The 23,866-nt window shown below is 44.5% G+C and overlaps 1 protein-coding gene across 3 annotated transcripts in view; it reads left to right on the forward strand.

Annotated features, from left to right (window-relative positions):
* ELAPOR1 (endosome-lysosome associated apoptosis and autophagy regulator 1) overlaps positions 1-23,866 on the forward strand; it is a 54,665-nt gene that overhangs the window by 25,846 nt on the left and 4,953 nt on the right. For all 3 annotated transcript variants that reach the window (XM_081915380.1, XM_081915378.1, XM_081915379.1), the window contains exons 2-18: positions 502-622; positions 1,704-1,896; positions 9,537-9,684; positions 10,629-10,709; positions 10,866-10,971; positions 11,111-11,260; positions 13,681-13,769; positions 14,686-14,863; positions 15,744-15,872; positions 16,222-16,312; positions 16,824-16,929; positions 17,777-17,914; positions 18,144-18,401; positions 19,174-19,347; positions 20,107-20,287; positions 21,247-21,343; positions 22,463-22,564. In XM_081915380.1, the coding sequence (XP_081771506.1) occupies positions 1,736-1,896; positions 9,537-9,684; positions 10,629-10,709; positions 10,866-10,971; positions 11,111-11,260; positions 13,681-13,769; positions 14,686-14,863; positions 15,744-15,872; positions 16,222-16,312; positions 16,824-16,929; positions 17,777-17,914; positions 18,144-18,401; positions 19,174-19,347; positions 20,107-20,287; positions 21,247-21,343; positions 22,463-22,564 (2,189 nt within the window). In that variant the 5' untranslated portion in view covers positions 502-622; positions 1,704-1,735. The remainder of the gene's footprint in view (positions 1-501; positions 623-1,703; positions 1,897-9,536; positions 9,685-10,628; positions 10,710-10,865; positions 10,972-11,110; positions 11,261-13,680; positions 13,770-14,685; positions 14,864-15,743; positions 15,873-16,221; positions 16,313-16,823; positions 16,930-17,776; positions 17,915-18,143; positions 18,402-19,173; positions 19,348-20,106; positions 20,288-21,246; positions 21,344-22,462; positions 22,565-23,866) is intronic.

The following is a 23,866-nucleotide window of genomic DNA, read 5'->3' on the forward strand; positions in this document are numbered from 1 at the left end:
GCTCTACTATGGATTTGGATAACATTTGTTCATACTCTGCACAACTACAGTACCAGCACAGTTTCTTTCTAGTGGCATAAACACCTTCTCTGGAAATGGGCTTGTGCTTAGTAAATGGAATCTCATCTGCTTTAAGGTTTGGCTTGTTATCAACAGAGCAGTTATTCAAAACTGCCTTGATTCTGGAATTTGTAGGCATATGCATAGGATTATAAAAGTCCAGCTTATTCTCTCAGTTGTATAAATTAGAAGTAGCTGCTCTAGAGAATAGAATTGCATGTGTCTATAGGATAGACCAGCCCGTGGCACGTTTAGTGTACTACCTTAATGTGGGGGCCACCAAATCTAGTTTACATGTTCCTATTGTGCAAAATTCTGCAGCTCTGAGCATAATAACCTGATGTCCTGTGGAGAGCCAATCTTCTATAATAAGTGGGAAAGCATCTATCATTGGTGCTAAATGCACACGGTGTTATTTCACCCCTGCACTTTCTCTTTCAGTCTGAATACCATTATGAATACACAGCATGTAACAGCCAAGGCTCCAGATGGAGAGTAGCTGTGCCGCACAACCCAGGACTCTGCACCGGCTTGCCAGACCCCATCAAAGGCACAAAATGCTGTAAGCTATGACTGCTGTCACCACACCTTCCCTTTACATAGTTTATTCCAGCCAACTGGAGGCTCCAGAGCCACGTTGAGCCGTGGGGCACAAGATGTCACATCGTGCAGTGTGTTAAAATGAGGTCTACCCCTGTTAATAGTTGAACATTCAGAAGAGAGAAATACCAATTTCATGCTTAGAATATCCTTGAATGCAGGCGGTGACCATTTTTCGTGCATCTGATTGCCGTGCAACCACCAATGCCTGTGTTGCTTTTGGCCCCAGGAGGGGATGGAACGGGCTTACTTGCGACTGCTGACACGTGCAATGACCTGGAGCGCAACCCCCACACAGGTGGAGAGTTGCCTGTATTTTGTGTATGTTAACTTCCCACACACAAAGTTAGCATTGGCATACGTGACTTGAAATTGACATGTTGCTGAAATTTTGTAATGATGCACTTAGATACAAATTTGGACACCCCCCCAATGTTAATGGCTGGGGGAGTGGGAGGATGGTGCAGTATTGCCTCTCCATTGCTGATGGTGCTCTGCTATGCCAGAGGTCCTGAGCTTCTCTCTGACAAGTGGGAAGCTTCTGCTGGTGGGTTTTCCCATTGGCAGTAAACCACAGAAAGTCTTGAAATGGGACATTGCAAGGCACCAGAGGCTGTGAGTCTGTTGGATCCAAAGCCCCACAGATTCCCACAGGGGCCAGATCCTATGACTAGTTAATGAGCAAACCAGGATTAGGAACCATAGTTACATCTTGGTTTGTTCTCATTCAATGAATTTTAAGCAAACCACAATTCTTAGAGTCTGGATGTTGTAGGGAACTGTGGTTTGAAATTGTATAAGAAGCTACACCAGTGGTGAACTGGATGCATATGGGAAACAGAAGAAGGACATGAGCACAGTAGGACTCTCCCAAGTTGTGATTCTTATTAAGTGGCAACCCACAGATTCCCAGAGTTCAGTCTGGCCAGGGCAAATGCATCGGGGCAGCATGTTATATAAATCCTAGGAATCACTCAAGGAAGTCTCTGTTTGGTTTTCATTTGTCCTTTTCCCCTGATCAGTTTTTCTCTTCTGCATTTCAGCATTTTCCTGCAAAGCTGGTGAATTCTTGGACATGAAGAACCAGTCATGCATGCCGTGTGCAGAGGGCACATATTCTCTGGGCACTGGCATCAGGTTCGATGAGTGGGATGAGCTGCCCCATGGTTTTGACAACAAAGCAACCAACCTTGAAATTGATTACAGCTACTCAGAGTCCTTGGGAAACTGCAGCATGTGAGTGAGCTTGTTGCTTTCATTTCTGCTAGAGCACATCATTATCACATAGACTGCTGATTCTAAAAGCTAAACACGTTGTTTAAGTGGGGGTGCTTGTGAATTTCTCCACAGATCCTGAGGGTCTGAATTACCCAGTCTTGTTTTTGGAGCAGTATCTTGCTAGTCTCCTGGCTTTGATTTCCAGACTGCTGCACGTGCTCAGTTGATGCCATTCTCAATTGTAGCTTCCCCTCCCTCCCTCACAGCTAGGTGATTCCCATCAGCATGTATGCATATGGATTAAATCTCTGTGCAAAAAAGGAATCCTGATGTGGTTGCATCAAGGTTCAATTTTAAACTATGATTTAATCAATATGTATATGCGCTGGTGTGCATTAGTCACTTTAAGGGGGGGGGGGAGGAAGAGCCATGAACTGCAAATTGAGCAATGTGCCAAGTAAAAAACTAACTTTAGAATTCTCCAAGCCAAACCAAAAGGCAGGCAAAGCAGGATGTGGAACAGAGCAACCCCAGAGAATAGCGATGGGATGGGATGGAAAAGGGAAATACTCTCTTCCCTAAGTTTGATCAGTTGCTGCACTGTGTCTATAGTAGGCCTGGCCCAAGGCGTTTTGGCATCGGAGGTGAACCACAAAATGGTGCTCCCCCATGCCAGGGAACAAGGGGGTGAGTGATCTACAGCAGGGGAGGGGGAGGGGTCTTGCATGAGGAAAGAGGCCCACTCTGAATCACATTGGGCCAGTACAGAGCCAGGAGACCCCAAAGGGCAGTCTCTGCCATTTTCTTCCTAGGGGTGGGAGGGCACCAACAGCACCTCCTATTTGCTGAGAGCATGCAGTGGAGGCAGCATGGTGGTGCTGCTGAGGAGGATGCAGATCCAGCATCCAAGTAGCCTGTCATAGCTGTTGCTGCCCCCATGGCAGCAGCAATGGACAATGCATTTTTTTGAGGCCGGATTTGCTGCATTTGTGGATCTTGCTGCCTGAGGTGGCTTCCTCACCTTACCTCATAGGTGGGCCAGCCCTGGTATATAGATGAAATGGTAAGTTCATGTGCACCAACACCCTAGCATTTCTGACATTTGGCACTCTGTGTGTGAGTGAGAGTGTGTAAATTCTCCCAATGTGACCAGAATTCTTCACCAGGGTTAAGTAAATTAAATACATTTTGCATATATTTACTTACTGTGCATAATTCAGTTTGCTTCCCCTAATCACAAAAGACAAAGAGGATATATAATGCATTGAATCCCCATTTCCTGCCAGCTGAAATTCTGTTTCCCCTTTGCACCTGAGATTTCACTCATTTTGCAGCCATATAGACTAGACTCTCACTTTGGTTTGGTTTTTAAAAGGAAAGCCCAGGTTCCTGACTGGTATGGTTACACAGTGGTAAGATACAGACAGTTGATTAAGTTTTAATTGCAATAGCAGATTCTGTCATTGCTCCCACTGGGTTATTTTGACCTGCTAATTTTTACCTAGGGAACAGATATTGTGACTTTCTCATTTTTAAGTCCAGGGATTTGTTTGCTTATAAAACAGACAGCCACTTAATTTCTAAATAAAAAAGTACATTACTAGATTCTGACATTTTTATTGCTTTATGAATTACAGCCCCAGGAATAGTTCACAGCAATATTGGGTTTTTAAAAACATTTAAAATTAAACAGACTTCACTGCAGAAATGTACCAGCATATTATTTTTCAGTAATTTCCTAAAGTATTGTAATGTGGTTAGTTTGTAAAATCAGTTCAAACCAGTATTTAATAGCTTTATTTTCTATTCTAATTTCTCCCCCTTGGAAGTGACAAAACTATAGGGGGTAGGAAATCAATATTTTGCAAAATGGGTACAAAGTGCTAAAGGAAAAGGAATAATTTTAACATTAGATACCTTTATGTAAAGGCAAATGTGTTCCAGGGGAGCTGTGTATTATTTCTTTCATTTAAAGGCCATCTTTGAAATTTCAGTTTTTCCTTCTTAGCAGTAAAAGAAGATGGAAAAATAACTTCTACTGCAGGTTTTTAATATGAATCTCCATTCAATTTTAATGAGCACATTATTTTTCACCCAATTTCGTCTGTCACTTCTAGTTTGCATCTTTTTAATTATGAAGAATACTATTAGTCAAATAGTGTATAGAGAAGATTTGTTGTCAGTTATTTTAATTTCTCTTGACATGCCTTGTTTTACCTTCTGCTCTGAGATCTCTGCTCAAGCAGTCCAGACCACTATATATCTCCCTGTCTGGGAAAGGTTTGGATGAGACATAAGTAGGCCTCCCCCAGTGAAAAACTGCCTATATTGCTTGTGGGGGGGGGACTCCACACCAGCAGAAATACATCTGCCCACCCACAGATTGCTGGGCAGGTGAAAATGCACCCACCAGCAGCTAACCTTGTGGAGAACCCCAAAACGGGGGGCAGGATTACCCACAGCAATGGAGACAGGAGGTGTGGTGGAAAGGGAGGGGAAAAACACCAACCTGGGGTGAAGGCAGGGACCCAAGCTCAATAGTGCTAGGAGAGAAACCAAAACCAGAGGTAATGGGAAGGAGGAAAACCAACACAGCAAACTGCAGGGAGCAAACCTCTATGTTAGTGGGGGTAATGAGTGGGTTCACATCCAGGGGAGTAAGTGTTCTGGTGGGTGCCAGAGGGGCACCAAGCATTAGGAAACAGCAGCTGATGGGCCAGGCAGAGGAGCTAATAAAGGGATGAAAGATGTGGAACTGTGGTGGAAGCAAGTAGCTGGAGGAGGGGAGGAAGAGTTGCTGGGAGGGGTCCAGCCACAGGAAGAAAGGAGAAGTGGTGGAAAGCCACAGTGATTGATAGCTGGGGGTGCATTCAGAAGGCTGCAGAATTCCGCAGGATTTGCTAATGTTCTGGGCTGAAAAATCACTTGCCTGTGCAGCCTCCATCATCCTCCCATTCCATACCCTGCCAGGGGTTTCTGCCCAGCAACATCTTCTACCATGGGCAGCTTGTGATGGGTTGCACTGCTTTGGTGATTTTCTTATGGGATCAAGTCATGGAAGCACCAGTGTCTCATCTTCAGCTTTTTGAACACCCATTTGATCACCACATGGGTGGTACAGTGTGCCCTATAATTTTGCCTATCTGGAGTTACAGAGAAAGTGGCACATACGTGCATTTGAGAGGATTGGCTCCCTCTGCCTCCACCATTGCATGACAGGTTCCACCTGCAAGCTGTGGAATGACACCTTTGGTGCCATCAGGAAATGAGCCTGGGAACGAATCTGCTCTGGTGCGATATTAATGGAGGCTTTGAACAAAGCCTTGGGGGCAGGTAAGAAGATCCTTGCCCATACCCCATCAAAGACATGGACAACAGCCAGAGTGATATCAGTGGCCTCGATTCCCAGGGATCTTGCAGGGGAGGTGGTGGTGCAGTGCCAGCACCAGTGGAGGAAGGTGTGGCTGTGGCTGTGGCTAAGGCTATGGAGGCTGTCCAACCAGCTCAGCCTCTCCCCAATGTATCCCAGAGGTGGGTGTGCATTCTCTTTGTGGATGAGTTGCATCCTTTCTGCACTCTGGTTTCAGTGAGTATGTCTCGGGAGAGTTGCCAGGCACAAAGATCAGCACCATGGACAGCACTTGAGCTGTCTTCTGCTCACATGCATGCTGCGCCTCTGAGGCCCAGTAGCCCTCATGGACATGGTGGTTGGCCTCCCCCTTGCTGCCTTGCTGGGCGCTGTGGCTGCCATTCAACAGGGTAGGTCTGCACAAGATCCTGAGATGCCACTGTCTCAACCACCCAACAGACCCAGACCAGCACTTAGGCCACCTATGGACCTGGACCATAGGAGACTAAGGAGAGGATGACCCTCATATGGGAGTGAGAGAACAATGAAACTCCTAGCAGCTTGGGAGGGGGCAGGCCCAATCCAGGGAATGTTGGGGTGAATCATGGGGGCAGTACCCTCTCCAATGCTAAGGATTTGTCTTTGGAGGGCAGCAGCAGGGAGTGGAAAGGGGTGATCAGCAGTGACAGCAGGCTTCGTCTTGGGGACACTGCACTGTTGGTGGGTCATTGTCTGCTGGAGGTGAGGGATGCAGGAAGAATGGGAGGTGGCTTTGGAGGACGAGGCTACAGACAACTTATTTGGATGAATCAAGAGTGAACTAAGATGCTACAAACTTACAGATCAACTTTAGACAAGCATTCGATCAAGGAATTAAGCATATAAATCATGAAGCAGGGTTGTTAAGGTCTGGTGAATCTGTACAGATTTTTCTTTTCCTTACATGACCACCTTAAATGAAGTTTCTCCAGCTGTGGTTGTGTCCTCCCTGCAGAAACACATCTCCTCAAATGCAATATTCCTCTAACAATAATACCTCTCAAATTCCATGTCACTATCCTGGAGTTTTGGTTGTTCCTTTCAGAACATAAAGCTTAAGAGGGCTGTTTTGCCTGACTTGCTTTTCAGCTGGAATGTAAAGCTTCAAATCTACACTCACCAAAATTCTTTCTACTTAATTGCATCTGCACCCCAGCCTTTTCCCAAGGAGCTTAGGTTGGCATACATGGCTGTCCACCCCCATTTTACCCAGCTATCCCTTAAGGTCAAGACAGTGACTTGTGCAAGGTCCACCCAGGGAGCTTCATGGCTAAGTGTGGCTTTGGACTTGGATTTCCCTGTTCCTGGTTGGATTTTTAACCACGTTGGCTTTCAGTGCCTCTCTCCTGTGTTCTCTTCTGCACTGACAGTGATCCCACATTCACATAATTAGCACAAAGGTGCAAAGCCTTTTTAAATATACTGTGTGTAATGTGGGTGTGCTAATGTCTGCATATGAGTAAGGTGACGTGGAGGAGGAACCTAACCCTTACCTTTTGTTTTGGAGCAGCCTGCCAGTGCATTTAATTAGAAACCATGCATCTTGGAAAATTCATGTGGCGTGCCTATATTCTTCCTTGCTGCTAGTCTGTTAATAGGAGGCAATGCAAACCTGCCCCTGTGTCTGTTCTCCCCAGGTCAGGAAGGCTTAGAAGGGAACTGGTGTGGGGGCCTCCAGTTCTGAGGCAGAGATATCCAGAGCCAATGGCTCTTCATGGTCACTGGCAATGTGGAGATCTTCTGAAAGATGCTGGTCCTCTTTTGAAGAATCCAGGTCTGCGGTCTGGGCACGGCTGACTCCTGACTCCTCTCACACATTGCACTCTACAAAGATAGGCCTGTACTGTAGCTTTCTATGTTGTCAGTAGAACAGGAGTCTCTGTTCTGGTCCATTGGTGAAGATTGGAAGCCAACATACCACCTTGACCTCAATTTAGATAGCTGTCCTAGCTGCCACAGTAGCACTAGCTGATCTCTGCCATAGCCCAGTCACCTGGAGTTGAGTCATTCCTGTTTTGAGATTACTTGTACTTTTTAATCCTGATAGGAAAATGGATGTTAAGCCTAAAACTGTTTTAGTGAGGGTATTTGGTGAAGCCTGGATTTGAAGGGGTACAGTGTGTTAGCTCTGCTTTACAAGCTCTGGGGCTTTAAGTCTGTCCATTGGCCTCAAATGCCCTGATGAGTGGAGCCAAGGACTGCCACCTTGTTTTCCTGCCTGGTGCTTTAATCATTTTGATGCTGAAGATAAGCTAGCTGAGACTCGTCAGGCAGAAGACGTCCTTTAAAGAGTGTTTTTTGCTAAAAAAACTCAACACCATGGTGCTGAAAAGTGTTTGTGCAACTTGCAAATGTAACCTACTTCTCATATCACTTAAATTATTCATCAAACTTCTAAGCACAGTTGTAGAAGCAGAGGGGCAGATTATTACCATTGCTGGTTCGTCTCATTAAGTAAAGGTCTGTCTGGTTCCTCCAGTTTGCCTTAGATCCAGGATACCTTTAATGGAGTGGTGGCAATGATGCATGTGAAAGGTTCTGAGTTCCTCTTGCTGAAAAGAACAGGAGCAAGTGGCCTTTTTGTTTTCATAAATGTGTATGAAATCCCAAAGTATGCAGTTTATAGTATGTATTTTTAGCTTTTATCTCTCTTCTGCTGCAAAGTGAATAAGATCCTTGCATATTTTTTCAGACTGAAAATGATGAGCTGAGGGGAAAGAATGGGCTTCACAGGCTGTGGAACACATCTGATTGATCAGGAAGTGTAATTTTGGGGGATGGAGGGTTGTCTTAAGTCTGGAAGAAAACAGGCAGGTATAATATGAAGGGGGGGAGAACGGGGTTGAAGAAGAACAGATGGTAAGAGAGGCATGTGTAACTAGATGACAATGAGGACCTCACAAATACACAGAGAGAAAGAGACTTATAGTTCTTTCCCCTCTCACCACCACCACCCACCGTGGTTTTCTCTCCTCTGCCCCTCCTTCATGCTTGTCATTTGTCAGAGAAGCTAAAGGCGCCTCTTACCTTTCATTTCCGGGAGTCTTTACAGCCACCTTCACCCCATTACTGTCTGCACATCAGCGCAGGGCAAATCAGCATCGTTACCCTTGGCCATGTTTTCCTGCTTCCACCTCCATCCAGTTTTATCACCCAGAGTGACACTGTTTGTCATTAGAAGCAAGCATGATGATAATCACCACAATTTCTTTTATTTCTTTCTGAATTAAGTAAACTGATGATGTGTGAAATTAAACCAAGTTTCCCTTAGGGCAGCATCATCAACCTTGAGATCCTGTCTGCCCCTCTAAAGTTTGAGACCCTGCATGTTCCACCACCGACTGCTTTGCCCGTCCTTTCCCCTTCTTGCTATGATTCTGATTTTACTCCATAGTAGGCAAAGAAACAGGGTAGGGAAGAGAACTAGGACTGGGCTAAGAGGCACAAGAGATTCATCATCTGCCCCTGTCTTGGAGCATGTGAAGGATATAGATGGAAGTTTTGGGTTAACACCTGTCCACTTTGGTTCTTACCTCTGCTTGCTGCCTTTTCATTTTCCCACTCCCTTTAATGAGAGAATAAACGGCACATCTCCAGCTTGTAAATTTGGGTTTTTTTTATTTGAATGGCATGACAGGGACATTCCACTATCCCCCCCCCAGGTTATAAGACCTGCCAAATTTCAACCAGATTGGCAAAGGGTCTCCATTTTAGTTAAGACCCCCGCATTCCTATTTCACCTTTGCCTTACATTACAACAGATGTAAAATAAGGGTGGGTGCATTTCTTTTTTCTTCTTCAGTTGCTTTAGAAATGATTGCACAAAACAGAACCTGTAATTGCATATATCATTCTGCAGCCTCATGCTGTGGCTTAGCATATAATGAGAGTGTGATATACAGGGAATATACTGACCATTGTGGAGTAGACTTGAATACGTCAGTATAAAATGCCAACATGGCTCAACTAAGTGCAGCCTGCTTAAGTGTTGTTGATCTCCAGATAAAATCAAACCTGGCACAGACTTATCTGGAGATCATGCAGTTTCTGGGCAATTTTGTATATTAGCTACAATGGTGGAACGAATCCTTCATAAATATTACACCCATATTTCAGTGGAGACGTAACATCTGGCATTTGTGCTTTTAGCTTTCTTACCCATCTCTCCTGTTAATGTAACTCTCTTGTAATGTTTAGGGAGTGTCTGTTCTCTGGAACTGTACAGTAGCACTCCCTTAACGGCTGGGCTTTTCTCTTTGTTCTGTTCCAGGTCAACGTGGAGTCTTAAGGGAGATTACATTGCCTCCAACACAGATGAGTGCACAGCCACTCTGGTGTATGCTGTTAATCTGAAGCAATCTGGCACTGTCTCCTTTGAGTATATCTACCCAGACAGCAGCATCGTCTTTGAGTTCTTTGTATGTTTCCTATAACTCAATCTACCTTGCTAATATTGCATGCAAAGTGAGGGAGGATTTCTTCTGGGCACTGTCTTTACCTATATGACCACCTCTGCACTAGTTTTCACTTTCTGGGCCTATCTGAAAAATGAGTGTTGCATCTTGTTGCAGTCAAGGACAAGGATTCCTGGTATTTAAACCAGAAAACATGGAAGGAGGTTCGTTTTTGTGTTGCTGGCAGTTCATTTAGCCTCCCACTGAACTGTTCCTTCTTGGACTTCATCTGGTGACAAATGAATTTTGGCAGCACTTATTTTTGCAGTCCTTTCAAGATACAGTGGTTTCCCTTCTTTAGCGCTTCAAAGATAATGATGCTCATTTAAAACCAACAGCATTATTACTTTGGCATCTCCTCTCCTCCCTATTCACTACAATACAGTAGGCAAGAAGACTTTCCCAACATTTATACCATCTCCAGGACCATTAACATATACCACTGTGTTCTTTAAAGTGCACTTCAGATAACTTAACAACTCTGAAGTGTATTGAGGTGCATTTTATCACAATGTCTTTCATAGAAGTGGCTCTTCCTCTACATTGCTTTAAGAAAGTGGGTAGATACAGGAACGGTTGCCTTGAGTGCCAAAATGGACACAAAACCATTTAACTTCTTAAAAATCTCTGAACAATGTGCTCTAGGTTTGCTGCTGGAGGATGAGTTAGGGCACTTTCTCCATCTTGTACTTTGTAGGAGTCCAGAGAAACCTACAGCAGCCTATCTTTCCAGCTTTTAAAGCTGTGCATACATTCTCTCTACACTACAGCATTAGAACTTGGTCCTACCAAAGAGTTTTGCCCTCCAGCAGCAAAAATGTTAATTTTACTGTGATATCTTAAGCTGACTACTACAAATCAACTTATTTACCCCGTGCATCCTCATCCCAGGTTCTCATTTGTTGCAGATTCAGAATGACCAGTGCCAGCCAACCGTAGAGGAGTCACGATGGATGAGAACCACAGAGAAAGGGTGGGAGACGCACACTGTAAGTGCACAGAGCTCCTTAACTGTGCTTATGGCCAGCAGGGGCTTGGAGAAGGAGACCTGTGTGTGCTTCTGGGACTCAGTACTGAAGTCCCAAACGGTACAGCCTTTCAGTATCAGCTGGGACTTGAACTGTCTGTGCTTTGAACATTTGCAGGTGGAGCTGAGTCAGGGCAACAATGTTCTGTTTTGGAGAACGACAGCCTTCTCTGTGTGGTCCAAAACTCCCAAGCCTGTGTTGGTGAGGAACATTGAGATTACAGGTTTGTGTTTGGTTGGTGCATGTCTCAGGTCTGATGCCACTATGCAAGCTGTTGTTGTGCCCAGCAGCGGCTAAAAGGTTTTCCCCCCTCTCTTGCACTGCTATCCAACCTCACCCCTTTCCTCCCCCCTGTTCCCTAGGAGTAGCCTTCACTTCTGAATGCTTTCCCTGCAAGGCAGGCACCTACACAGCCAAATTAGGTTCTTCCTTCTGCCAGCCATGCCCAGCAAACTCCTACTCCAGCAAAACAGCTACTTCCTGCCACCAGTGCGAGCCAGCAATGTACTCAGGTAAGCACCTTAGCTAATTATCGGAAAACTTATGAAGAAGGCTGATTTATGACTTTGGAGTATAGGAAGCTGCTTTTATAAGGAGTCCATCTTGCTCAATATTGTCTACACTGACTGGCAGTGGCTCTCCAGGGTTTCAGGCAGGAGTCTCTCCCAGCCCTCCCTGGGGATGCTGGGGATTGAACTTGGGACCTTCTGTATGCAAGGCAGGGGCAGTACCACTGAGCTATGATCTATTCCCATAGCTTTACTAAGCAAAAGTATCCCGTATCCCCAGCCGTTTGCCCAGCTTCCAGATGAATATGCTACCTAAACCTTCCTGCCAGCTTAGAACCCATTGCGCCTGCGCCGACAAAGAAAATCCAATTGCTCTCCTTTCTCCTCTTCAAAAATGTAATTAATGTAGCCATGTTCTTTCCCCTGTTTCTGTAAGAGGCTAAGTCTGCAGTGTTGGGTACTGATTTTGCTTTGGCTTGTAATGATTTGGCATCAACCCTCTGATCACACACACACACACACACACACCATTTTCTTTCTCCCAGTAACATTCACAAGCATGTGAAATTGAGGGGGAGAGGAGGGAGAAGAGTAAGTGAAGATGAAACCAAAAGCCTGGGGTAGCCAGTGTAGTGCCCACCCAGATGAGCTTCAATCTGCCCAAACCAGCATAGACAGTGGGTCAAAGATGATGGGAGCTCCTGGGAGACAGCCCATTAGCTATCCTTGCCAAAAGCTATTTCTAAGCAGTTTCCATTAACACAAGCACCAAGACATATTGTTTTAACTTCCTCCTACCTTATTGATAGCGAGGCATTTAAAAGTGCAGTTATTTAAATTCCCTTCATCATTGGAGGGTGTTGGCATGCTTAGAAGCATTTATTATTGCAAGCTGGAAGCATAGGGAACCCCCCCAGGTTTTCCATGCTCACTTGGGTGCCATTTTCCTTCTTCCCTGGGCATTTGATAAGTTTGAGAAAGTTGTGGGGTGGGGGGGTGGGGACTGGCAAGCAAGATTACTCGCAATGGTGGAGAAATTAGCCCAGGCTGGATCTATATGAGCTTTGGAAAATTACTGGGGAAATCTTGAGCTTTTTCAGAGAATTCCCCAAACGAAAGTTTGGAAAGATCTAGCCCATTAAATGTAGGCACATTTTTATCCTCTCCATGGAAAGTAGGTCTAAGTCTCAAGCAGATTTTTGATCCATAGTTCTGTGTTTTTGGAGGAATTTTACACAGCTGGATTTGGGGCATCGTTCTCATGTATTGCTCTCTGCATAATGAGGGGTATGTTTTGTTAGGGCCTTCATGCTTTCAGCATAATTTGCTCAGTTCTATGGAACTCTGCCTTGCAGAAAGACTTGGAAAGTTACTTTCAAATTACAGGCTCATAGCAGTTTCATTCCTCTTTGTGGTTGCTTAGAATCACAGAATTGTAGAGTTTGAAGGGACCACAAGGGTCATTTAGTCCAACCCCCTGCAATGCAGCAATCTTTTGCCCAGCATGGGGCTTGAACCCATGACTCTTGAGATTAAGAGTCTCATGTTCTACCAAAACAAAAAAAAAAAATTTCCTTCCAGTAGCACCTTAAAGACCAACTAAGTTAGTTCTTGGTATGAGCTTTCATGTGCATGCACACTTCTTCACTACTGGAAGGAAAAAATTTTTTTTGTTTTGACTATGGCAGACCAACACGGCTACCTATCTGTAACATGTTCTACCAACTTAGCTATCTCAGGCTTGCATCATATCTGGCGAGTGCAGTATCTGTTGTCTGTTCCCCTATAAGAAGTGGCAGCAGTTGTCACATCAGACTGCGGCATTTTGATTGGTTGCTGTCGTGCAGGAAGACTTTGACTTGATCAGCTTCAAAACCTTATGCTTGAAGCATTTTACCAGGCTGCTGGAAACTATAGGGTGAAACAATGGGCCTTGGGTTTCCCCTTTCCTCCATGGGGAAGTGAGTATTCAACTTAATGACAAAATGCTCCATCTTCAGGGCAAAATCCCTGCAATTTTCTCATCAATTGCTGCCACTTTTTCTTACCCTAAAAAGGCTGGGAACTGCCTGCTCCTTTAACATAATACAAAAACGTGTTCTTTGTTCCCATCAGATTCAATTGTCTTAAGCAAATACGAGGCAAATGACTTCTAACAATTTCTAGGAGAACAAATGTTGGAACTGAAGCCTGAAACGACCTGTACATCTGCAAACATGCACAGACTGCCCTTCTCATTGCTCTGGTTAAATACACTGAATAGATTTATGGTAGCCGTGATTAGTACCTGCTACACAGAGATAAAATATGGGCATGTGTGTGAGATGGGCATGGCACCTTTCTGAAGTTCCTGCTGAGTTGTTGCTAGATTGATTCTTTCATGCTCACGTGGTTTTAACCATTGTTTCCTCTTTTCAATAAAGAACCAGGTTCAGCATCATGCAAGCCACGCCCAGCTTGCACAGATAAGGATTATTTTTATACTCATACAGCCTGTGATACCAATGGAGAGGTAATTCACCTTCTGGATTTCCTTGTTTGTGATGGTGGCATTTAAATAGTGAAAATTTCTTGTTTAGCTTTTTGACGTACACGGCTATAGAGCTTACCTTTAACGGAAAAGACCGTACTGCAAAGCATTGTACATGCTTTAATAAGCAGGGATATAAGGAGTCACTGAGCATGCAGGAATATAAAGGAGTCAGGCCCTGAAGATGGCATGGCTGGCTAAGCCTACCCACCTCTTTTAATAAGCAGAACCCACAGCTGCTGGTTTATCCTTATTAGAAGAGGTGTGTGGTCCTGAAAAGGCCTCACCTCCTTGTCTACCTCAGGAAGAGGGAAGTGGCATGAACCTGCAGGCTTCCTTCTCTTGGTGGTGGTGTGTAGGGACGAAGGAGAGAAACTTGTTCTTCCCATCATCATGCCACCACCACCAAGAGAAGGAAGCCTAAATGGGACACAAAGGGGAGAAACACTTTCTCCCCTTGTGTCCTGTCTCAGAGAAGGAAGCCTGTGCAGGATTCCTTGCAGTGACAGACTTTGGGGTCTCCTGCCCTCTGGGGCAAAATGTATCATGCCGGCACTGGCACCTGGTCACTGTGAAAGCAGAATGTTGGGGTAGTTGGGTCAATTCAAGCAAGGCTCTTCTTATCACTGCTGTGTGCAAAGAGCACCCCCATGTGGACCATTTCATACTGACAGTATATTACTAAACTTGGGGAGGGAACTCAGAACACCCGGGAGTAAGAGGAGGAGGAGCTAATATGTCGGGGCTTCTTTCCTGGAATATCCTCATAATGCTTTTTGCAGATGGGCAGAGAGCCTGTGTAATTGTTGTTCATGTAAAGAGATATCTAGGCATTGCACAGCTTTTTGCGGATTTAAGTGTAGAAATGTTTGCTCCTATCTCTTTCTTATATCAACAGACTCAGTTAATGTATAAGTGGGCTGAACCAAAGATCTGCAGCGAGGAGCTCCCCGGTTCTGTAGAATTGCCTGCTTCTGGCATAAAAACTACATGCCCACCTTGCAATCCTGGTTTTTTCAAGACAAACACCAGTTCCTGCGAGCCCTGCCCATACGGATCATATTCAAATGGGTCTGGTAATGCTGTTCTGTTATTTCCTTCTTGGCTGGCCAAATTGTCACATGAATTACTTTCTTTAAAATGTTTCAATGAATAGGGACCTGTGCAGTGTCAGTGGGGATGCATACAGGAAACCTGAAGTTATTGATTTGGAGCTGATGTTATTTATGCTTACTGCGTTCAGAGGTGGCATAAAAAGGAGCCAAGTCTTTGTGTGAGCTCTTCATTTTCCTATTCTTTGTTGCTGCTGATAATTCCACATTCTTGCCAATGGCAACAGAGTTGTGAGGTGGGATACAGCTCATGGAACTGGCTGCTTTGTCCTTACACAGATAGATCCTCTTTGTCACTTACTTGATTAAAAACAGCAACAACAAAAATGCATGATATGGCACTCCCCTTCTATCAGGAAATTCATTGGTAATTTGCAGAGGCGGCTACCAGCCCTATTCTTAGGGTTTGCTTACCCAACCACTTTTGCAAATGGAAGAATCAATATGCAATGACTCTCCTGGTAAAGGCCTGCAAGGTAATATTATCCTGTGGTAGCAGTATAAGTCCTGGAAAACACTTTTTTTCTAGCATATTTCAAGATACCGCAAAATAGTGGCTAGACCACACCGGGCCATTTTGCCACTTTAGTATCAAGTGGGAAAGCTCTGCCCAAGGGGATTTTTCCACCTGAAAAATGTGTGCAGTATATGTTCAGTAGGCATGTACATGTGCACACCTCTGAAGCATGTTGCTGCCAAGCATGCCTCTATATAGGTTATTCTCATTCTTTGTTTCAGAAAGGGCTGCTAGCGCCCACCAGCCACCTAGTGACGGCCTTCCACATGGGAGTTCATTCCTCCTCCCGAGTTCCAGCATTGTAATGTTGCTTCCTTCTGTTCTCAGGTTGCATCAACTGCACCGTTGGGACTGAACCAGCTCTAGGCTTTGAATACAAATGGTGGAACACGCTGCCAGCAAACATGGAGACGACGGTCCTCAGTGGAACCAGTTTTGAATATAAGGGAATGGCAGGTATCTTCATGGGCACATATTAACCCGAGGTGTTGGGGCAGTTCTTGCATGGGTGGGCACTGTCATATTGTGATGTCTCTTGCCCCTGCAAGCAGTGGGGAAGTTCACAGCACAGTGACTCTCATTCCACTTGTACTGTCAGATGTTGCCAGATCAAAGAGAGGGGAGACACGGGGCTGCCTGCTTTCAGCAGCCGTCATGCTAAATTGTCTAGTTCTGGCCTCAGGCAACTGGACTTCCCGTGTCTCTAAGAAGTATGTAAGTGTTTATAGAGCTATGTATTTAATGATATCCAACTGAAGTAATGCCCTTTCACTGAATGGAGATGGTGTTCTGTTTGCTGTTTCAGGGTGGGAAGTAGCTGGTGACTACATCTACACAGCAGCAGGAGCCTCTGACAATGACTTCATGATACTGACACTGGTGATTCCTGGGTTCAGGTGAGTGTGTAGCTGAGCTGGCGATGGCAAGCCTATGCATCCAAAATGCAGTAGGAGCACTGAGTCCAAGCAGTGGGACCTTCTCCCCTTTAAGAGTGTGCTGCTTGCATTACTTCTTCCACAATCCTTAACTCACCATTGGTGAACAATAACAGAAAGAATGAATGAGGGATTGAGTTGGCTTTTCAGTTTAACAAATCCTTGAAACATATATGAGCTCTCAGCAGCTGCCTGATTTTTGCCATGTCCTGGAAACAGCCATGCTTTCAATGTATGCCTGTGATTAGAGTGCTGATTTTATTGGACTGGCCACCCTCAGATTCTTCAAATGTGTTCCAAATAAGAGCATAAGCTGAGGGAAACATTCAGATTCATGGCTTGCTGAAGTAAGCCTTGCTAATTGAGGTGGACTGTTTCCAGACATTCCTACTCCCATCTCCCGTCCTTGCTGTGCTTTCACCAAGACCTTGAGCAAATAGATACCCCCTGAGTTTTGCTTGCTCTCTTGCAGTACCCCACAATCGGTGATGGAGGACTCCGAAAGTAAAGAGATTGCAAGAATCACATTTGTCTTTGAAACGATCTGCAGTATGAGTTGTGAGCTTTATTTCATGGTGGTAAGTTGATCCAGCTTCTCTCTCCAAAGCAGATAAGCTTTCTCTTGCTTGGTTTGCCTTGGGGTTTTGTGCTCCCAAGGCACAACAGGCTGTAGAAGGCACATGCCCCTTCTTCCTCTGTAGTTGATGCCTTTAGAAAAAGAGGCAAATCTCTTGATGTTTCCCAATTCTGGAAACTTTCACTGAAATCTATATGTTCCTATGGGGATATTTTCAAAGTTACAATAGCCCACCTGCATCCTGTAGTTACAGCTCTGTGAGGACTCTGTGTCAAAATGCCACCATGGCGGCGAGAAAAATAAATATAGGTATACCACCTGTTGGTATGTTAAAAAATCAGCATTGTTGATAACGTTAATATTAATAAAAACAGTGTAAGAGCTGGAAAACTATTCTAGACATATTTTGTTAAGAGATACACTTTGGACAGGTAGCAAGGTCACTTATCATGCACGGTGCAAAATGAAAAAGACTTGTGAAAATGTTAAAATAAATGAGTATTATTGGGTTTTGCAAATGATGCTCTGAATTTCCTGTGCTTTATGACCTGCAGCCCACATCAGCTTCTCTTGGGCTACAATGTGTGTGAAGGAAAATCTCTCCTAGTCACTGTAGCCTCTCTCCCCCAATTTCAGTGTCGTCTTTCCTCTTAACTGCTTCCTTCCCACTAATGCCTCCCCTCTCCTCCTTTTCAGTTGGCTATTCCAAGGCTCTCATAATCTGTCTGGCATGATTTCCAGGCTTATACTCAAGTTACGAAAATATCTATCTGTAATAATAAAGAATTATTTAGGTAGAAAGCGTTGCTTGCTCTTTACTCACTAGGCCCCTGCTTTATCTCTGGTAGGGTGTCAATTCCAGAACCAACACGCCTGTGGAAACCTGGATTGGCTCGAAAGGAAAGCAATCCTACACCTACATCATTGAAAAGAACGCCACCATGAGCTTCACGTGGGCCTTCCAAAGAACAGCATATCATGAGCCGGTAGGGACTATCACTTCCTGGGGAACCTTCTGTTCACAGCCAGTTCCTCAGTTATCCTTTTGATGGGGAGTTCCTTGCCAGGAATCAGAGATACCCCAGTGTCTTGCTAATCAAAGATGTCCTAGCAAGGAATAGGCACACTATCCTCATTTGCAGCATCCCACCTTCCCTTTATCAAACGCTTCTACCTCTCCAAGGCCCTATGGACACTTTCTGTGTTTCGTTCTAGGGAAGAAAATACACCAACGATGTTGCCAAGCTGTACTCTATCAATGTGACCAACGTCATCGAAGGCGTAGCGTCATACTGCCGGGTGTGCGCTCTGGAATCCTCAGGCTCGTCCTGTACTTCCTGCCCACACGGCCACTACATCGACAGAAGCTCTGGGGGCTGCTACCCGTGTGCAGCAAACACGTACCTGAAAGCTCACCAGCCCTATGGCAGCCAGGCCTGCATCCCTTGTGGCCCTGGCACAAAAAACAACCCGGTAATATTGTCCTCCTTTCTGCCTATCATTTCTGGCCAATTTGCAATGATCTACACTGTTAGCTAAATAAAAGTGCCCCATTAAGTTTATAAATAATTTAGTTGGCAGAGGGCTTTCCATTAAAAGCAGCAGTAGGGCAGTATCAGTATTAGTATACCATCCCTCATCCAAAATTACAGACAGAATCTGTATGCACAAGAAATTGCAGATCTGTTGGCCGGCGAGGGTTCCACTTGAAGTGGCAGGCAAGATCCCACCCAGTCAGCAAAGCCTGCCTGCTCACATGGTTTGCATGAGGCCAGATCCTTAAAAAGAAGATATATAACTGAAAACTTTGTCTTAACAAACTTTTGCATTTTTCTTATTGAAAACGTGGAACCTGTAGACTGAAAGGGATTCTCCCCTTACCAAATCATTCCAGAGTTTTGCTTTTAAAAAACCCCAAGCTTGTCTTTCCTCAGAAATATTAAGTTATTTCCTGCCAAAATGGAAATGGCACTAGAACAGCTAAGCGGTTCATCTCCACATACTCTGTTTTGTGTAATTATCCACATGGTTCCCTGGAGGAAATTGGCAAGTGAGATTCCTGTGAACAGAAGCTTATGGGATTCTGGAGCACTATAAACCTGGCCAGCTTGAGAATAATCAGCCACATTTGGGCTCCTTCCTCTCAGAGTAAACTTGGGTTTTACATGGTGCTGGAGACACTGACAATTTCTGAGCTCCTCTATGAGGAAATAAATTGACTGTAAAAAAATGTTCTGCTCCCCAGATCCATTCTCTTTGTTACAGTGACTGTCACCTCTCAGTCATCGCAGAGGGCAGGACTCTGGAGTATGACTTCTCAGCACTGTCTAATAGCACATCCTTTTTGGTGGGGCCCAGTTTTACCACCAAAGGGCTAAAGTATTTTCACCACTTCAACATCAGCCTCTGTGGGAATCATGTAAGTACATGGCGAGGCTTCTGAGAAGCCCATCCTCTATGCAGGGCCCCAACATGTGAGAGTGGCTTATCTGGTACAAATCACCCTTATGGTGTAGAGAATTTCTAGGCACCCATTCTCACCCTGCAACCGCAGAATGTTTCCTTAGCAGAATCCCATCCTCCTGGCTACTCTAGCTGAACCACTGCAACAAAACAGCTCAAATTCTTGAAGGTCTCTTATCTGTAACTTAAGGGAAATGTTTTACTATTGTGATGCAACTGCCCTTCTCTCCTGTGAAAGGATGGGTGTTAATAGATCCCTATGCATTGAAAGTGTGTGTGTGTCCGTGTGTGTGTGTCACAGTATCATTGATTTATTCCCACCACCAATGACACCTGGTGACCACACACCCTACCTATGCATACAGAACTCTTCGGAATAGGGTCTCTGTTTGTACATAGAGCTTCTCCATGCAAAGCAGGGTCCGTTTATCCCAGACTCCCCACCCTTGTTATATGTGGGAGTTCTAAGCACATACATTGATACACAAATAGATGCCCTTCCAACATGCATGGGTAATGGAAAATGCGGTGATCAGAGCACTGGTGCTAGGCTTTGAGACCCTCCTCGTTGCTTTCAGTGCAATAGGGTGGGTTCATCTGAGTCCTCTTACTATAGTTCCTTTAAAAATAACTTCAGGTTTTATAAAGACAAGGATCCAGCCAACTCTCTCTCTCTCTCTCTCTCTCTCCCTGCCCCCCTTGCAAATCTCTGAAGGGAAGGAAGATGGCAACCTGCACAGATAACGTCACAGACATGCACATCCTGGGCAAAGAGACAGAGTTCTCCAAATCAACTTCCTCCTATGTATGCCAGTCCATCATTGTCCCCTCTGATGTGATGGCTTACAAATCAGTGGTGTCTTCACAACCCGTGAGCCTGGCAGACCGCTTTGTAGGTGAGAATTGCAGGGAGCATAAGTCTGTGCTTTGAACAGAGGACTCTGGTTGCTGTTTGATAGGGGCTTTTGCGGGAGTTGCATGTGTTGATTCAGGTGACAGGAACATCCCTGATTATGCCTTCTAGATAAATCATAGAATCATAGAGTTGGAAGGTACCCAAAGGGTTGTCTAGTTCAACTCCCTGCAAAGCAGGAATTATAGCTAAGGAATCCCTGACAGATGGCCATTCAACATCTGTTTAAAAACCTCCAATGAAGGAGAGTCCATCATGTTCCAACGGAGTCCATTCCACTGTCAACAACTGAATGGAAAAGTAGTGAGTTCAGTGTGGCTTCTTCATCTAAAGCAAAGTCAACTTAGATGAAAATCCTACACTACTCAGTAGCACTAAATTTTAGTTTCCCACTCCAGCTGTGTTTTTTGCTTTCTGTCCAGGTCCCAGGAAAGCAAAGGAGGGAAAGTCATAGCAATTTCCCTATTTTTGCTGCTTCTTTTTTTAAAAAAGTGTATAGCTAGCGAGAGAAATGCATCTTTTTTTCGCACTGGGTTCCGTTCTACCTCAAATCACTGGCACCACCTCCAGGCCCATAAAATAAAGTATATTTTATTTTCAGGAATTGGCAATCTAGTTTTATTTTATATATTGTCATTTTATTTTTATTTTTTTCAAGACCTGGGAATCCAATAGCTAAACTTGGGTCACTCACACACACTAACAGAGCCTAACCAAAGGCATAACAGGCCTCACTTGTTTCTCTGACCCTGATCAGCATTTGTGAGGAAAGCAATGAACAAGACAAGCCTATTTTCTGGAAGCAGTGAAGAGAGAATTGAAATGGGATTCTCCTCTGTGAAGCTCTTTAGCACAGTCAGTTTTGGGAGAGGGGTGGTCCTGGGAGCGGCCACTGTCTTCTCAGTGCTGTGTCCTTCTCACTGGTTTGCTTCTAACTTGTAGGAGTAACAAGGGAGACCACTCTGGACAACATCACTTCTTTTCCTGACTATTTCCCTGCAGAGAATGTGGGCTTACCGGATGTGATATTTTTTTACAGGTAAGCTACAAGACTGCCAAACATAGGTGAAGGCAGTTTTAGCAGTTTTCTTCTGTGGAAAACTCTGGGTTATTCGTGTGTCTTGGAACATTTTTTAGTATTTCAGCATCACAGGGAATTTGGGGGCTTTGGCATTCTGGAACCTTCCAAAGAGGATTGAACAAATAGTAGCTATCAATGGCTACTAGTTGTGATGGCTGTGCTCTGCCTCCACAATCAGAGATAGTAGTGCTTCTGAATACCAGTTTCTAGAAACCATAGGAGGAGAGAGTGCTCTTGTGGTGAGAGCCAGTATGGTGTAAGTGGTAATCTGGTGAACCAAGTTCGATTCCCTGCTCCTCCACATGCAGCTGCTGGGTGACCTTCTTTGAAGTCTCTCTGCCCCACTCTCCTCACAGAGTGTTTGTTGTGGGGGAGGAAGGGAAAGGAGAATGTTAGCCGCTTTGAGACTCCTTCGGGTAGTGATAAGGCAGGATATCAAATCCAAACTCTTCTTCTTCTTCTTGTGTCAAATCATTCTCTGGAAGGTCTTGGGTTCCGCTGCTTCTTGCTTGCTCATGAGGTACACAGTTCATGAGGTACACAGTGATGATTTGCACGTGAACCAGTCACAGGATTACTGCTGTTACCAGCAGGAGTGGCTTTGATTCTGCAGAACCAGTTTAGCATCCTTTCTCCCCGCCTTCTTCTCAGCTCATCTCTAGCCTCTGGCCGGTGGGACTTGAATGTGTGAGAAGGAAGTTGGATCATTTTTTGGATGCTACATTTCAGTGCATTTCTATGCTTAATTTGAAGGAACTTTTCAAGAAATCTTTAGTATTCCCACACCCTGGGAAAACCTATCCTTGTGTTTTGTCCTCCTTTTTCCTTTGGCCAGATTTCCTTTTTTAGTGCCATTTGTACTGCTGTGCAGCAGTCCTTTGTATGAAAAAGAAAAATGATACAGTACAGTACATGTGTCTTAAAAGTATGAAAACATGCTAGAAACAAGGGAGATACAGCACTGTGTTGCCCCCGAGTGACAACTGTATTAGTGAGAAATGCTAGTACTGTGAAGCCTTGTAAATGACAGGGCCTTCAGCTTTAGCAGGGATTTCATAACATGCATATATGTTGCAGATCCAGTGATGTGACTCAGACTTGTAGTGCTGGGAGAGCTACTGCCATTAGAGTGAGATGTGTTCCTCTAAAACCCCACTCTGGAGTGCTCTCTGTGCCGAGGTAAGTTCAAAGGTTAGTCAGTCTCAATAGCAGGTGCAGCCTGTTAAAACTACATTCTACTCCAAACTCTACAGTGGGGCAAAAACTGGAAATTGGTGGAGAAAAAAAATATAAATAAATGCTCTCGATGCTGTAAAAATAGTCACACTGAGAACAGCACTTACTTTCGTATTGGGTGTACTTGCTTCCAATTCCAGTTGTAATTTATATTTCAGTTTTGTCCACTCCTATGTTTCAAGCTGGTTGCTCATCTTGTTTATGCGTTTTAATAGTTGCTTTTTAAAATGAGAACTAAGGAATAATGATTTAGCAAAGACTGTAGCTCAGTGGTAGAGCATCTGCTTTGCATGTGAAGGTCTCTAGTTCAGTCCCTGGCATCTCCTGATAGGGCTGAGAATGTCCCGCCTGAAATCCTGGAGAACCTCTTCCAGACAACATAAACAATACTGAGTAGCTGGAGGTCAGACATGGCATAGGGTAGCTTCCTGTGTTCACAACCCTTCTAAAGGCAAAACTAAAAGATGCATAAAAGCATCTCCACTGCTTAAAGCTTTCTCCCCCCCCCCCCCATAGTAGCTATAACAGCTCCAGTCTGGGTCAGGCCTATAGCACAAGATGAAGTTGTGTTAACATTGACCCTTTCCACTCTGCACCATCCCCCCAATAAAAGGCTGCTGTTGCTGATTCAGGGGAAATGATAGAAATGTGCATATGATTTTCCTGCTGTGGAGTTATTTTCATTGGGAAAATGATACGGGGAGGAATACTAAAACTATTTTATTGTGCTGCACTAGAGTCCCAGTCTGGTTTGGGAGGTGTAGCTATTTTTTTTGGCAAAAAGTGTAAAGAGACCAAGTTGCATTCATACGCCACCAACTTTATATGACGTTTATCACTGTGACATGCTTCTGGAACCCAGTTCAGTCTCATTTACATTTACAGACCTAACCTATCGGCATAAGCTTTGCCATATCCGTTCCTTCACATACCAACTCAACTTCTTTATCTCTTTAAAATGCAGAGGTCTATTGTGTATAGTCAAAGTAGAATGGTGGTGAAGTGGTCTAACAATGGAGCCTATATCAACCTTGCAGGGTTTAAATTCTTTCATGAATGTCACAGGTCTCCAAGGGGTCTGTGTAACTCAGATACAGGAAATGCCTAAGACCTATCGACATCTATGAAAGAAATAGCATTTACAACAAGAACAAGTGTTCCATGCAGCAGAGTTCATACGCTACGTACATGAGGCATGGCTTTGGAGTCACTGGTGACAGACTCTTTCATGGCAGGTCTGGGACA

This window comes from Podarcis melisellensis (genome assembly GCF_964234715.1).
Source record: "Podarcis melisellensis genome assembly, chromosome: 6".
In the NCBI taxonomy this organism is placed as follows: Eukaryota; Metazoa; Chordata; class Lepidosauria; order Squamata; family Lacertidae; genus Podarcis; species Podarcis melisellensis.